The 16,689-nt window shown below is 39.1% G+C and overlaps 2 protein-coding genes across 2 annotated transcripts; one reads left to right on the top strand and one right to left on the bottom strand.

The window, feature by feature from the left end:
- The first annotated feature begins 10,847 nt into the window (after positions 1 to 10,847).
- On the top strand, positions 10,848 to 11,671 carry LOC136781348 (uncharacterized). Its single transcript, XM_066740204.1, has 3 exons — positions 10,848 to 10,906; positions 10,979 to 11,503; positions 11,598 to 11,671. Exons 1-3 carry the CDS (start codon positions 10,861 to 10,863, stop codon positions 11,669 to 11,671), a joined length of 645 nt encoding a protein of 214 aa, XP_066596301.1. The 5' UTR covers positions 10,848 to 10,860.
- Positions 11,672 to 12,643: 972 nt separating this feature from the next.
- Positions 12,644 to 14,286, bottom strand: LOC136781338 (putative nuclease HARBI1). The gene is made up of 3 exons (XM_066740193.1): positions 13,944 to 14,286; positions 13,601 to 13,757; positions 12,644 to 13,439 (listed from the first exon to the last, which is right to left on the bottom strand). The coding sequence occupies exons 1-3, from the start codon at positions 14,077 to 14,079 to the stop codon at positions 12,644 to 12,646; spliced, it is 1,089 nt and encodes a 362-aa protein (XP_066596290.1). The 5' UTR covers positions 14,080 to 14,286.
- Positions 14,287 to 16,689: the final 2,403 nt, after the last annotated feature.

The raw sequence follows: 16,689 nt of genomic DNA, 5'->3' as shown, positions 1-16,689 counted from the left end.
ATGATACAATAAACACATCACAATAATTTAATCTGAAATAAAATTCCACAAAGTACCACAAAATATATTACATTTAATATTATAAAATTCATTGTTATGCTTATCTAATTTGTTGATTCCTTTATGTAAAAAATTCGTTTAATGAGTATAACCTCATCGGATTCAAATAGGAACAGTCTAATATTGTTTTTTCATTTATTTATAACGAAATTTGGTTCAAATTATTTTAAGGTTAATACTGTCAAACTTGCAGCTTAACCTGATTTACCGTAATAAACAAAGTAAATATATATCGCTGAGATACATACACAGACACACTGTTTACGATTGTATGCAACTATATTTACGTTTACATCTACTGACGTCACTAAACCTACGTTAAGCAGCCAACTTCAGCTCGAGACATACACTCTGGCTGGAGAAGAATCTCAATTTTCGATATATATATATAGCTAACTCAGTATGAGATCTCTGGATTGCATGAACCGTTTTTAATGTTCATGGTCTTAAATGAAAGCTTGTTCCAACTAGTTTAAGGAAAACTTTACTTAAATCATGACAGTGGATCATTCACGGAAAAAATTCGGTTTGAAAATTGAGGCGGCCAAACCTACTGTATAAGTTAACGGTAGTGCTCGGTGGTATAGACATGTCATTATCTACTTTTATATGTACTTGCCGTCGAGACACTACCGTGTCTCTTGATAAACATAAGTTGGAACAGCAGTTTTGACACAAAACTATGTATTTTCAGGTATTACAATTATACTTACAGTAAACGCTAATAATGCTGGATCAGCATTCGCAGGATTATTTACTATTTGTCACAACTATTGGAGAGACTAGACTCTCCGATGGTTGTGAATTTCTCGCACTTAATTAATTATGATCAGTTCGTAGTAGGTGTACTTGTCTTCCAGAACGGTACGTGTTAGGCACGACTGAAAGAGGTACACTCGCGACAATTTCTACACGACTAGTTTCGGATTGAATTATACTAGACTTAATTACCAGTACACGGCGACTGGGCAAGAATTGGTTAGAATACGGTGGAGTACTCTGCTCCCGTGGAACGAACACTAGAGTTACTACCTTGGAACGCGGACGATGCGGCAGCGGCTAAGCTTGCACAGAATAAGACTCGACTTGAGGGTCGCGGAAATCGCATATATGTAGGAGGCTTAATAGGTCATGTGTCGTCAGTAGCGCCATGATCTTTCGACACCTGACAACCAAAAAGTCTCCACATCCACGGCCGACGCCCAATGTTTGACGCATTTCCTGAAAAGAAGTCCGGGTGTCAGCAATGTGCAATACTACCTGTATTGCACACGGACGCGTGCGATCTACTTTGGTTCGGTGAGGTGGCTGACCCCTACGTTACACCTCCCCCCTTAGATGAAACATTGTCCGGTGGAGGTCAATGTTTCCAGGATGAGAAGTATGGGGCAGGCCAACTGCCGAAAAATTTTCAGAAGAGTTTGGTGTCTATTAATTAAAGGGTAGCGAGTCCCGTGGCATAGATATTGGTTCCAGGTAGGGCATGCTCTGCGCGTGGCGAATAGGTTGTTAAAATCGTATGCTGACGGTGCGTATAGGAAGCATTGGCATGCTCTCGGCTGCTATCGTTGGAGTGCTTTGAACTCTGATGGAGGTGGTTGACGTCGGGCTGGCACGCACAGGTGTCGGATTTCGTTTGAGCCACAGGGCCGCAGCAATTAATATAATGAATATAAAAAGAGATCCGGATGAGGCATATGAGATGATGGATGCTCTAAGGGTGGTAGAATCTTGTCTCTGCAGGTCCTTTGCTTCTCGGGTGTATGTCCTTGAGGGCTACGCTGTTTTTGGACAGATTCCAGTCCGCCAATGGTTTGCTTTTAATAGGCTGTATTTTTATTAATTTCTGTAGAGCTGGTATGTGACCCTCGGGTAGAAGTTCAGGGAGAGGTATCGGCTCTAGGGCTGCGAAGTGAGTAACATCGGACACTATCAGGGTTTGCAGCGATCGTAGCTGAGTAGATGTAGTGTCCGCGAAGCATCCTGCTTCTAATTGGATAATTCCATCTCCAAGGATGGTTTCAGTTCCCCTTACGTTTCCTTGGCAGATGAGGCTGATTTGTTCCGGTTTTGGGAGAGAATATAACCAGGTTCGAGGTTGGACTAAAGGTGTCCAGAAGGGACCGGTGAACGAGGCGACCCTGATGTCGCAACCAGTCCATTGGGTAGTGTCATGGTGCTGGAGGATGGATAGCTCACATTCCTGGTTATACGCGACCTTATGAAGAGGTGCTCCAGGAGCACAGTAGTATGTTTTCAGGTGATGGAGGCAATGGGATAGGGACTCGGAAGGGATGGGGGTGTAGAAGCGTTGAGAAGAAGAGACTGCTAGATAGGGGTGGGCGGGTTGAATAAAGGTGGTGATAGTTTGGTTATCGGGACGATTATGGTGGGTTGGGTAAGGATAGGTTTTGTACAGATGGTATTCTTCCTTGTTAAGTAGAGAGATTTCGATCACGACCACCAATTGTCCTTTATAATGATTAACGTGTAGGTGAGAGAGTTCTTGGATGTCCTCCATCAGTAGTTCCTCTTCGTCGAAAGGCAAGGAAAATCCGGTCCTGAGGGTGGCTTCCTGCAAAGCCTGTTGTAACCGGGTAGGTGTAAGTATCATGGGGTGCAAAATTCCACGACGAGCGAAAAGAACAGCATCCACAAGGAATAGAATGCTGGTCCTGTATTGATCGGCAGTAGTGTGGCTATAGGGATTCTGGGACCGGGTGGCGAGGGGGTCGGGGTTTCGCGGGGGAAGGGGAGGTAGGGGAAATACCCCCACTTCTTAGCGGAGGGGGATTGCCCCCACTCCAGGGTGATGGGGGAAGCCCGGTGGTGGGGGAAAATTAATCACGTTACACTCCAATTGTTTAGCCTTTAACAGAAAGGTTTATTTATATCGTTAGATCTCTTGGTACTGATAACGTGGTATAATTTTATAAGAAGTTTGCGAATCTAAATTCCATTTTATAAATTGTGTAGTACATCGCGCGCCTATCTGCCTATTTTGTTATTTCATCCATTGGTATGCCTAATTTCAAATGAAAAATTCCAGCCGGTGTTCGCAGCGGGTCCGCCAAACATCCCAGCCCTTTACGCGAGAGATATAAGAGCGAGAGAGAGAGAGAGAACACATATTGTAAAATTAATTTATTATTAAAGGAATTGAGGGAACGTATAAATACACGTAGATTTTGGTGAAACAGCCTTGCGGCATAAAAAACACACTTTATTATTTAAAATATATATATTTTTCACAATCTTCATTTTTTTTTCTGACAATCTGCAGCGAGATAGCTGGGCTCTGCGTTTTGATTAGTTCTTCCATCTAAAATCAAAATGGTCCACTTTGCCTCGTCGAAGTAAGGTCTACCTCAGGCTCCATTTGCGCGCAGCTTGTGTTCCCGTGGCGAAAGACTCCGATTGCGTAGCCAATATTTCTCACCTTAGACATAATTGAAATCATGTTATTACTTTTCGCATAGTAATAGCTCTATTTTTTAACAAAGCAAGTATACTTACAATAATTCAGCACGTCTTTCATCGATGAAAAAGAAATAGTAGGTACAGATGGATTTTCATCCTTCTCCTTCCTTAGATTTTATCCTCACAATGCACCAAGTAAATCAGGAAAGTAACGAAAATTTAAATAAAGCAAACTTAAATGCTCCAGACAAAAAACAACGAAGTACTAAATCCATCAATTTCAACGATCGATTAATTTTCTATGATTTTTCAATGTGTACTGCATTGTTGAAGGCATACACCAAGTAAATCAGGAAAGTAACGAAAATTTAAATAAAGCAAACTTACATGCTTCCAGAAAAAATAACGAAGTGCTAAATCCATCAAGGTCAACGATCGATTAAATTTCTATGATTTTTTAATGTGTACTGTTGAAGGTTTGAGGACTGAATGCTGCTCCACCGAGGATATCCCGTCGAGAGAAAGTGTTTATCGGTTTTTAAAATATAAAGTTACATGTGATAAGGAGTTAATTATTTCTTAATCAAAATAAGAAGAACCATACCCTTCGAATAATCTCCGTATAGAGATATTTTTTTTCCTATTGTCTTTAACCTATAGGTTACAATCACAATGGAAATTCACCGCAAGTAAGAAAATCTTAGAAAATTACTCTTTCCAAGAAATACGATAATATCGTTTTTTTTCTATTGAGTTATACTGTGATAAGTCAATCACAATGGAAATTCATCGCAAGTAAAAAAAAAAAAAATTACCCCTTCCAAACATTGAAATTAAATACGCTTAATATACGATAATATCGTTCGTATAAAAAGTCAGCCTGTTAAACGAGAGCTGCATAGCAGTACCACGGATGCTTGAAGTATTAAGAAAAAAATAAGTGTGTGATTAAACTCATTAAAAAGAAACTTATTTGTTACATAAAAAAAAAGGTAAGGATATTTTTTTTTTCATTCGATTAGTACATGCATTATTTAATTGAGTTTTTAACTTTAATGAGACTAATCATTTTTTTTCATAGAAATAAAAATGAATTTCAATAAAATCAATGAATTGGGAAGCGTAATTCCAAAAAATTTTGTGAAATTAAATAGCTTGACGGAAAATCAAGAGTACGATATTTCCGAAGTGGACAAAATATGAAATTAAAATCATTGTAAAGCTGTCAACAGCCGATTGGGTATTCTTGCCAGGGAGAATGGCAAAATTGGCGGAAGATACGGAGCAGTTGCAGCACCTATAAAAGGCTGCAGCAGCCAATAATTTAATAATGTTATATAAAGGAGGAAAATATCACAACGTGGAATTTAAGTCTAAAGTTTGATAGGTATTTTGTATAAAAAAAAAAATGATGAATAAATTTGTTGTTTATTATAAATTTATTTAATAAAAATTGTTTTCTTATTTTTAACTTACATTTCTAACAATATTCGTAAGAGGATTATATTGTACAATTTTATCGTGTATAATTAGACAATAGGCTGTAGTATTATCCGGAATGATTTCCATACACTCGATCTCGAGTTTGACGTCGACCGTGCCGGTTTTTATGGACTCGTTCTGATGCGAGCAGTCGATGACGAAGAGCGGCCCGTACGTTAAAAAGTCCGTATAGTCGAGCATGGGTCTCGCGAGTTTCTCACCAGCGTAATAGGAGGTGAAAAACTTTACATACATGTCGTAGAGGACGGAGTAGCGGGATTTCGTGAAATCAGTGTCGAGACGATCGTACGGATAAGATTCGGAATTCAGATAAAGTTTGACATCGAGGACTTTGCAATAATTGAATTTCAGCACATCCTCGTGCTGACTACTCTTTTTGTTCGTTCTGAACGCCAGAATGACGTATCGCGGCTTCTCCAATAGCGTGGACGCTTTCACGGACCACGTGTGTCGCTGCGACTTGGGCAAAAGCGGATACTCGTATAGTTCCCAGGCGCGAAAAGCGAGTGACAGACTCTTGTCCTGCTCGACGATACTGAGAAATTGGAGTTTCGTAATTTCGTTCAGGGTCACATGGGGTATTCTCCATTGCACTCGTAGCAGCTTGATCGACGAATCGGTGATTTTCACCGATGAGTAAATGGCGTTTGTATCGTCGCGCGCGCGAATGAGAACGAGCTCGTGACGCGCGTTAACGACGACTCGCCGATAATCCTCGCAGAATCCCAGCAGCATTTTTAGGGGCACGCAAAAGCTGAAATTCTTAACAGCCGCCTCCTTTTTCAGCCGGTCTTTGGCCGTAGCGACGAACCATCCGGAATGACGTAGACTGGCACTCTCCTCGGTGCTCAGGGAAACGAGATTCTTCAGAGTGCTGGTAATACCGACGTTTCTGCATCGGTCGATCTCGATACCGTTCAATTCGTAACGAATCTCGTCGAAGAGAAAGGCCGCGGAATTGCAGTCGAGCGTAACTATATCCTCGTTGTTGGCGCTCGCGTCACGCGTGCCCTCCACCAGCTGTCCCTCGACGTAGAGATAACTCTCGCACGGCAGGAGTATCAAATCTTGCTGCTGTATGGGAATGCGAATCTCGTCGTTGTTCGCCAACGAGGCGTTCGCATACGGATTGTAGGCATGCATCTCCATTTTGGTGATGCGATTGTCGTAGGTCAGCGGTGCGGTGACGTTCAAGGGATCTGCCATTATTCCACTATGTACTTTCGCCCAATCTCTTCACGGTGAATCCCAATGATTGTAAAAATTCTATATTTCTTCTCGTTAGCAAGAAGCTCCTCTTGTCGCGATTCCTGCTTTCGCTCCGATGAACCGGTGTATTCGACTCCACGCAGGACGAACGACTAGCGAACGTTTCATCCAGTTTCACCGCTTTATAATCCTCGTTACTTTTGTAAATTAACATTTTTCTTAATGTGCAATCTTATGGTAATTTCTTCACGTCCAAAGTCTACGAGACGATCGTCCTGATCGAGGATACGTAACGTGAGACGGTCGATTACTCTGACGAGGACCGGTAGATAAATTACGGTTTTCGGTACCTCCGAGATTTTATAACCCGGTGGTACGCTGGCAAAGAACTCGTGAATAATGTGTCGTGGTCTACGTTGGTGTACGCACCACCCGCAATGTTGCACTCGATACGTAGAATATTTGTTTTCACAATGTTCACGGTTTCGTCGGATTCAGCCTGGGCGTTCGGTTCGATCACGCGATTCGACGAGAAGCCCAGTAGTGAGCCAATGTTATTCGGTTTTCCAAAGTCAATCGAATATTTGCAGAATATTTCACTCTTCAGTGTATTGTTATTCGCTCGTAGAAGAATACCGCTGTTAATGTCGTCTTTAATTTCGTGTCCCGCAGAAATTTGATACTGCAAATACTCATTTATCGCACTCAATTCGTAACAACCTCTGGGTATCGTCAGTACCTTATCGTTATCGTAGTAAAACTTATTATTCGTCTCGTCCACATTGGCTATCGAGTTGTACGTTTGCATGTCCACGAGACAGATCTCGTACCGATTGTCTTGCACATTGATCGGGGGAAAGAAATCTGAATTTAATACTGATTTACGATCCGATAATGTCACGGTGAAAGACATTTTTTTCAAAGTATCTGTTCTCGCAGGAATTTCACGCACAACTGACCGCAATTGCTTTTATCGTACAATTGATATCGATCTTGATTGTAGTAGATTGTAACGTTAGGACCAAAGTAACGTACACATTCTTTCGGCGGTTTCAAATTTCCAAATGAATCGAAATATACGACGATGTCGTTAGGCTTGACGTAGGCTACCCAGTGGGTACCAGGGCCGCATTGATCGTCGAGATTCACGATCGCGCACTTGTTGCACCGCGGCCCGTCGAGCGGCAGAGATGTGCGCATAAAGACTCCACGGAAGTATGGTATGCGTCGGCAGATGCGTGCCAATTGTATGTTACTAGTAGCACCTGAATCCGGGAGAGCATTGCGACGAAATTTCCCCTCGTTCATTTTCTTCCCGCTCCTCTTCTCCGACCATTTTTTTTTTATACCTCCACGGTTCCTCTCTCCGACGACTCGCTTGTACGGTTTCAGATAAAGACCTCGGCCTCTCTCGCGCTTCGCCGTCGCTTCCATCGCGCGATTGTGACGTTGCATTTCCTGCAATCGTTCTCTCTATGCTTTTGCACGGTTAACAGCAGTCGCTATACCCGATACTCCACCTGCCAGTGCTCCGACTGCACCTAGCAGTGGGAGTATAGGTATTATACCGCCCCGTTTCCTCGGCACTCGAATTTTTCTCTTCCTCGTAGTAGTAGTACCAATTTTTTTCTTGTTGTTCTTTTTTTTAGCCGCTACTGCTTTCTTCATCCCGACAATATTATTATTATGTAACCCCAAGCCAAGTTTACGCTTAGCATTCATCGATGTCCGTACGGCTGCGGCGACCGCGCGTTCACCCAAGGTCGCGTCTCTTGCGGTAATACGTTCACGCGCTCTCCTCGCTAGCACTTTATCGGCCTGATGACGCTCCGGTAGATTTTCGTTGTGCCAATATGCTAAGTCGTGATCGAGTCAGGCCTCGTCCAGCGGATTTATACCACGATCGCCGCGCTCCAATCTTTCGCGAAGTCGAGTGCCGGACCCGCAATAATTGTAACCGGGCACGTGCAGCTCAAATGGCAATTTTTTCAAGACTTTATTGAAGAACGATCCAGACATTTAGAACAACTGCTTCTCTTGCTGACAAACGTAACAGTCTTTCATCCGTCTCGGTGGTCCGTCGTGGTGAGTGGTATTAGGTAGATTGTAGTGTTGCAAGCAATATTGATATTGCTGCACATCCGAGTCCGCGCGAATGTGCCGAGGAAATCTTTCCCAAACACTCGCGATACTGTCTGGAAAGTACTCGAGCAATACGATCTTCGGTATGTGTTCGAGCTGATGATTCGTCAAGTTCTGCAGAGAATCGACGACGACTAGCATGAACGCCATCGTAATGGCAACTGACCGAATAGTTCCGTAATTCGCGAAATATAAATTAACGATACAGCTATGTCAGAAAGTTAATAGCGAGGATGCATTTCGTGAAGCACGTGCCGACTATTCGTGTGACAAATTTGGATGCTCACGATGCTACCACGCAAATAAAAAAACGTCACGGATAGCTATTACCATCTACGATACGCTGCATAGTTTGCGGTCCGTCGAATTGCGGTAAGACGAACGTGCTGCTGAGCCTCATAGAGAGTCCGCACGGTGTGAGATTCGAGAACCTGTACGTCTACTCGAAATCGCTGCAGCAACCGAAGTATCGATATCTGGAGCAGCTTCTGCAGGACACGGAGGAAATTGGTTACTTTCAATTTTCAAACAATTGCGAGATTGTGAACGTCGCGGATGCAAAGCCGAATTCCATTTTCATATTCGACGATGTAGCCAACGACAAGCAGGACAATATAAGGGACTACTTTTGCATGGGTATACATTCCAACATCGATTGCTTTTACCTCTGTCAGACTTATGCGAAAATACCAAAGCATCTGATACGAGATAACGCAAACTTGCTAATAATATTTAAGCAGGATGGAACTAATCAGAAGCATATTTTCAACGATCACGTCAACAGTGACATGTCGTATGAGAAATTTCTCACATTGTGTTCGACCTGTTGGAGTCGCGATTACGGTTTCTTAGTAATAGGCAAGGATAGCTCTCTGAATAACGGTCGATATCGCAAAGGTTTCAACGAGTACGCCACGATCGATTGAACGGCCTTGGGTGTCGATAATCAGGCCGGTAAGGTTTCAACGAGTACGCCACGATCACGGCCTTGAGAGTGTCAGGTTAAAAAACAGCGTCAGATAGTCGAGTGCCGACGAACAGGCCGGTCGGATCTGTTATGAAACCGCGTCAGTAACAGGTCGGTTAAAAACCGTGTCGGTTCAATTCGGGGAAAGCTGTTGTATACAGCATCGCGATGGATGAAAAATCGCTTCTGAAGAGGATCGCCAAGACGAGCGAGGTCATCGCGATAAGCATCGTGCCTTGAAATCGGAGAAGGCGATAATGGAGAGCAGTTTGAACGAGACATTCAAGCCGATAGTCGATCCATTGAAGAAACTCGTTTCGCAAACGGAGGATAGTGATAACATAAATAATAATAATAATTCTTTTTTCAAATACAACGATAAATTGAGGAGGGGAGCCTACTTCACATCGACACCGCATCGAGTTGTTAAAAGAGCGAAGAATCTTAATAGTAGTGATGAAACTATTACGAATCCATTGGATTTCATGACCGACGACGAGTCGTCTTCTATAACCGATCAAACGTCGCCCGATTCGAAAAAAAGTTTGCTAGAAAAATTAAATATTGATGAAAACGAGGAACCACGCTTGTTACAATATGCCTTTCAACATAATCGAATACATCCGATCCCTGGCAAGTATATTAAATTACTTCTGACCGATAGGGAAAACTTGGTTGATCGTGCTTTTGGACCTCGTTAAAAAAATGAACAACTGACGCTTGGTAGATGTAAATTTGATATTAGTCATGAAGGAGATATTATTCTCGATAAGACGCTATACACCGGTACAGTAGGTACTTATGAACTAATTTTCATGAGAGAACCCAATCGAGCTATTATAAAACCCGAAGATTTGGGACGTTTCCGTAAATGAATCGGATTTTCAATCCTGATTAAACACTGCAGAAGTGCAACTAACTTAGGGAAAAAATATATAAATTCCCTAGATCTCAATCGGATTATGGCTTTCCGTAGAATGCAATCGGATTGAGATTGGTCTGACTATGAGAATGATCAAGAAATCTGTATCATCAAATTTACAAATTATAGGATTAATTGCTAAAAGTTTCGAACTTAAACTTTTTCTATCTCACATCTCAGTTTTTCATAAATTAATTGTGACTATTCAAATTGAGAGAAAGTAGCTTTTTTTAGATATACTTTTTCATTTGTTAAAAGTACCTTTACGTTTTTACTTTAATTCTTATATTCAGTGTTTCTTTTTATGCAATTTCTGTATTAGCTATTCGCTATGTGCACACCTACACATTGGTAGTCAGGTAAGAATGTGTAGTGATGCATATGCATAATAGGTCTGTTCTCGTTGCCTACATTTTTCACACTTTGTGCACTTTTTAGGGTGTCAACTTATACAATGGACAAAGACAGAAATACGGAAAGTGTAGAAAGTGTTAAAAGTGTAGGCCAACGAGAACAGACCTAATATCAGCGCTGACTGTCGGTAAATTTTGTCACTTTTGTCGGACTATTTTTGTTTATGTATATTGCTGCACATTCTTACCTGATTGCCAACGTGTAGGTGTGCACATAGCGAATAATGGATGAAGAAGAAGTAACTGAAGATGCTATTAATGAAGGAATAGGTATATATTCAAATATTGAATCTGTTTAAAATGGACATGTAAATTAATGTAAATCGTTAATTTTCTTTATAGATTCCTGTAAATTTAACTGGAATTATGATCAAACAAAGTTATTGATAGATGAAGTTCAAAAGAAGTGGAAGCAACTTAATAAGAAAAATTGTTTTTCGAAAAAGATATGGAGAGAAATTTCTGATAATTTTAAGAAACAAGGGTATTCAGTATCAGATGAACAGTGCTCTATCAAATGGAAGAATCTAAAACAAAAATTTAAAAGTATTAAAGCTCACAATAGCCAAACAGGAGCCAATAGAAAAGATTGGGTATATTTAGATTATTTAGAAGATATTTTGAATCCAATGCCTGAAGTAACACCTATTTCATTAGCATCCAGCAGCAAAGGCTTCAGATTGTCAAGTACAGGTTGTAACGAAGACAATGAAATTGAAAATGCTTGTTGCTCAGTACCTTTAAACAGATATATAAAGAAACGTGAAAGAAATGAGAAAATAACTTTAAAAGATATTTTTATACAAAAAGAAGAACATCATCGTGAGAATATGCGAATGAAAGAAAAATTTTACAAATTATTAAAAGGTAATACAAAGTTATAGTGGACTGACTACACTTTTTATTTTGATTATCACATATAATCTTATGTTCGTTATTTATGCTTATCTCTCATAAAAAGTTATAACGTGTTACATGCTTCGAATTGAAAAGTTTTATTTGTATATTAAAATTTTTAGTTATAAAAAAGCATGATGTGTCGACTGTTTCAGATTTGTATTTAATTTTAAAAACTAATGTTTTTCAACTGTTTGATCCTATAATAATTTAAAACTTTTAAAATAAATATTTTATTTAATTCTCTGTGATATTAGGTAGTTCAATAAACTAATTACTTGAGAATATCATTTATAAATATTATTTTTACCTAAAGGCAGAACATAGAAGATTCTGTATTATTTTAATGTAGCAAAATTACTATTTTATATATAATTTAAGTATTAAACATACTGACTGAACGAGATTAGTTGAAAAAGAATTATATATATGTTTATATAACGAAGAATGGAAGCTAGAAATCTAAAACAACCGTAGAAACTTAACTATCTAAGCTATTTTTTAAATATGATAAGGTTTTCGAAATATTTTTTGTATAAATATTTTATGAACTTAGAAATAATAGTTTATTGATTTTATTGACTTTCTGGAAAATTCTGAATATATATAGATCGTACATTTCATACTTTAAGATATGCATTATATGCTATTTAAAAATATTTTCCTACATTTTGTCCTTTTTAATCGTAAATGGAAAAATATATTTTATATTTACTATACCTTAAAAAAACATAAAATTCTAGTTCTATTGCAAAAAATTTCTGTATCCATTTTCAAAATTGAATTAAAAACTGTTATTACTTCAAGTTTAAGGAAAATTAAGGATCGGTATCAGATGGAAAGTCGACAAGCCTTTAAATCCAACATTATCGACTACAATGTAAGAGTGCAAATTTTGATTGATAGATTTTCAGATTTTTGTTTATTAAGTTAAATATAAAACTTGCTTGCTTTCCATTACACTGGCCCTAAGAATCTATATATATTAAATACAATTTGATCATTTTAAAAGATAAACATTTTTTAATTTAAATACTAATATATTTTACAAAACAATTACATTTAATGTAAATTTCATATTCTTTTGCCTACTTTAAATACGACCATCAATCAGTTTATTAAATTAGCTATAATATTACGTTTTTCCTCACCATTTGTAAATATATTTTCATCATAATCATTAAAATCATCGTCATTATTATTTTCTCCATTAATGTATTGTTCGTTGTCACTAATCTCATCTTCGTTATCTATACAAATGTTGTGTAATACACAGCAAGCTAATATAATAAGAGGTACCATATCCACATTAAACATGTAGATATAATTTAATTTTCTAAACCTACATTTTAGTAGTCCAAAAGCTCGCTCTATTATTATCCTTGTGGAACTTAATTTTTTATTATAATTAATTTGCAGTTCACTTAAGTGGCCATTATCTTTATACGGTGTAAGTAGAACTCGTGATAATGGATATGCCGAATCACCAAGCAAATGTAGATATCCCGGACAATATTGTTCCCTGTTATTATCTATCAGATGTTTTAAATCACTCAGTTGCCAAACCCGAGCGTCATGGACGCTACCACAATATCCAGCAAAAATGTCTATAAATTTCATGTTGTAATCACAAACTCCTTGTAAAATTACAGAGTGAAAGCCTTTACGATTTATGTAACTGTTGGGATGTTCTGTAGGAGCACTTATTGAGATGTGACATCCATCAATAACACCCACAACTCCGGGGAAATTGCTAATTTCTGCAAATTTGGTTGCATTCCGCATTAATTGACCATTTGTAGGCCATTTGATATACTCATTAATATGATTTTCTAGAACATGTGATACGTTAAACACGCACTTCCAAACTATATCTTTGCTCATATTAAACCTGTCTGCAACTGATCTGTAAGTAATAAATATAAAGATTCTATTATATATGTATTTTGTCCATTATATATACAAAAACATAATATTTCTATGATTAATATTATTGAGACTAATATTCACTATTTATATTTCACTAAATTAAAAATAGACATTTGTATAATATCAGCTTACGCTTACCTATAAACTTCTTGGTTTCCTAATATCCACAGTGTTACGGCTAACTGTTTACAAGGTTGTATTTTAGGATTACCATTTCTCCGCAGTAAACAAGGACCAATTTTATGTAACAAGGTTTCAAAGGTAGATTTGGAAAGACGAAAGTGTGATTTAAAATCTAAAAATATGATTGTTGTATTAACATAAAAGTATATTATTATTCAAATTGCAACAACTACGAATGAAGGAAAATTTTTAGAATAATTTGAAAACGAAGAAACTACTCAATTCTATAAATGTATTAATGTTTCATGCTTTATTGTTCAGTAACCAATAAAATTATATAGCAAAACAAATAAATTACCTGATAAGGAATAATTACATAAAACTCTTTCATAATACTGATCAATTCTGATATGACGCTCTCTTCTTAAATGAATGAAATCATCAGACATATCATCTTCACCAAATAAAATATTAAAAATTATTGACAGATCCATTGTAAATATACTATTGGTTATTAAATATCAACTGAAATTTAATTTTAATTAACAGCAGTTGAATATAAAGATAAATTGATAGGAAAATATTTACAAGTATTTAAATGTAAGGAAAATTAAGAAAGTCAGAATATGTAAAGACTTAAAATGTAATAGATTGCTCAGGCCTCAGGCAATTCCTCCATAATTGATCCAAGTAGTTTGATCTGGTTTGATCATTCTGATTTCTGATAGACCAATCTCAATCCGATTGCATTCTACGGAAAGCTATAATCCGATTGAGATCTAGGGAATTTATATTTTTTTCCCTAAGTCTGTTGCACTTCTGCAGTGTTTAATCAGGATTGAAAATCCGATTCATTTACGGAAACGTCCTTGGAACAATACAAGAGTATTCTCAATCAAACTAAGGAGCATAAACTGTTAAACGATACTTTAAAACAAACCAAGGGTAATAAAGGTGTAAAATATACAGAAATTATGAAACCATTGCTATTGCGAAAACCAATGTTACCGCCTGATCGGTTACCATCAACATCAGGCGCAAGAAAATCGTCAACGTCTGACGAGTCAACATCAGGCGTCAGTAAAGCGTCAATATCATAAAAAAAAAGGGGTAAAGGTCTTATGCGTGTCACCGAGGGACCAATCAACTACGTACATTGGAACGATCCGAATGAATTGATCGAACGTTTGAGACTTTTGATCGCATCGTTGGCTGCCGGTAATACGAGTCATCACAACGAGATACAGTCGATAATCGAGGAGTTGCGCGACGAGGATCTTATCGTATAAAGAAAGTTGCACGTTACATTCTTACCTCAGTGTAATATCAACGTCTTTCGGTAGCACGAGGTAAAAAAAAAAAATTAAATATCTGATTCCTGCTGTTGTGAAATTTGCATTTGTTTAACATACATCGTAGACTGTATACTCTTGGCATTACGAGCCATCAAAAAGAGGAATAATAATAACGAGGAACAAGAGACTGAATGTTGAAAAAAAAGTGACAGTAGTGCATTTATTTTGAAATGTCGATAAATAAATTTGGAATTGGACTGGATGGTGAGAGTAGGAAACACTTTCACGAACCAAATTTAGAATATTTACTGCTTGAATTTAAACAATATTTGACAATGACATTGAATAAACTTAATGAACAATTTGAGAAAAAGATGGACCAAATTTTGCAAACAATGTGTGAAAAAATTGGTGAGAAATTGAGTAAGCAAGATCTGATACTTGAAACGGACGGAACTATCAGTGTTAATTTATAAGAATCGTCGAGCAGGAAAAGAGTCTGTCTATTTTTTTTTGAAAAAAAAAATGAGCAAAGAAAAGATACAGTTGGTGGAGGAGCTCCATGCACCGGCGAGGATAAATTTTCCACGCAGAAGAATCATCGTGCGTGGCTTCGACGATCTCTGGCAGGCCGATCTTGTTGATATGCGCAATTACGCCGATGCGAGTCACCAGTACATTCTCACTGTTATCGATACCGTCTCGAAATACGCTTGGTCGGTGGCATTAAAGACCAATAGCGGCAGAGAAGTGACGACGGCAATGACGAGAATCCTAAAGACGGGCAGATGTCAGAAAAATTTACAGGCCGACAACGGAAAGGAGTTTTACAACGGTGACTTTGTAACGAGGTTCTCTCGTTACGTATCAAGATACCGGATTTAATAAAGAAATTAAAGAGAAGCTAACGACTAGTAGTGGTTATTTCAAACCCTACATTACCGACTCGGTGCATAGGTTTCCGAGTGGACAGGAAGTACCGTCTAGGAACATCCCTGTGGACCGTCAGAAGACCGGATGAAAAGACCGGCGCTCCACTTAAAAGTCCAAGCCGACCAAGCGAGCAAGGCAGGGCTGTACCAAGTAACTTGGTGGCTTGAGACGAGGAGAAGTGGGCACAGGGACTCCTGCGAAAGGCGAATTCTCTAGTCCCCTGAGGAGGGGGAAATAAGAGAGTGAGTCGGGCCTGGGACGTCGCGCAAGGCGGACGTACACCACACCGGCTCACCGATGAGTGTGTCCGTGTGCGTGAGGTGAGCTTGCGAGCTTGCTCCCTACGCAACGAACACACTGTATGCTATCGATGCATAAGGGACCTGTGCAGGTATGGTAGGTTTCTGCTGCATGCCGGGTGCCGCCGCTAAGTCCATGGCAACGCGCACGGCACCGCGGACTTGGGCATTGCGGGGATGCACCACCCTGACAGTCCCTTATGAGAAAAGATCACGATAACGTTCTCGTCTCCTCACCTCCCCTCATATGTATGAGTGGGTGGGTGGGAGAGTGTGTCTATTGTCGCGAGGCTCGGGCTACCTGTAAGGAACCCTCCCCTCTCTCCACGACCTAGCACACTGAGCAAACCAGGCTTCCGTACCGTCCTCTATGCACTACCAATCAGCCCATTGGGAAATGCATACGATTGGAATGGCGGGGTAAGACCCCTATGTTAACGATGGGTTGTTGGTCACCCACACGACCAACTGGCGCCCTGAAAGTACCGAATGCAAGGACGGCCGAAGGTAATAGGAAGATAGCTATCACGATCAGCCCATCGTGGTAGAAGAATCCATTACAATTTTCAGGCGTTGA

The sequence above is a fragment of the Prorops nasuta genome, unplaced genomic scaffold (genome assembly GCF_024137725.1).
Source record: "Prorops nasuta isolate Cenicafe-Biocafe unplaced genomic scaffold, Cenicafe_Pnas_1.2 PNAS00002, whole genome shotgun sequence".
Classification (NCBI taxonomy): domain Eukaryota; kingdom Metazoa; phylum Arthropoda; class Insecta; order Hymenoptera; family Bethylidae; genus Prorops; species Prorops nasuta.
Note: the sequence above shows the minus strand (reverse complement) of the source record. Positions and strands in the feature narration are given on the sequence as shown.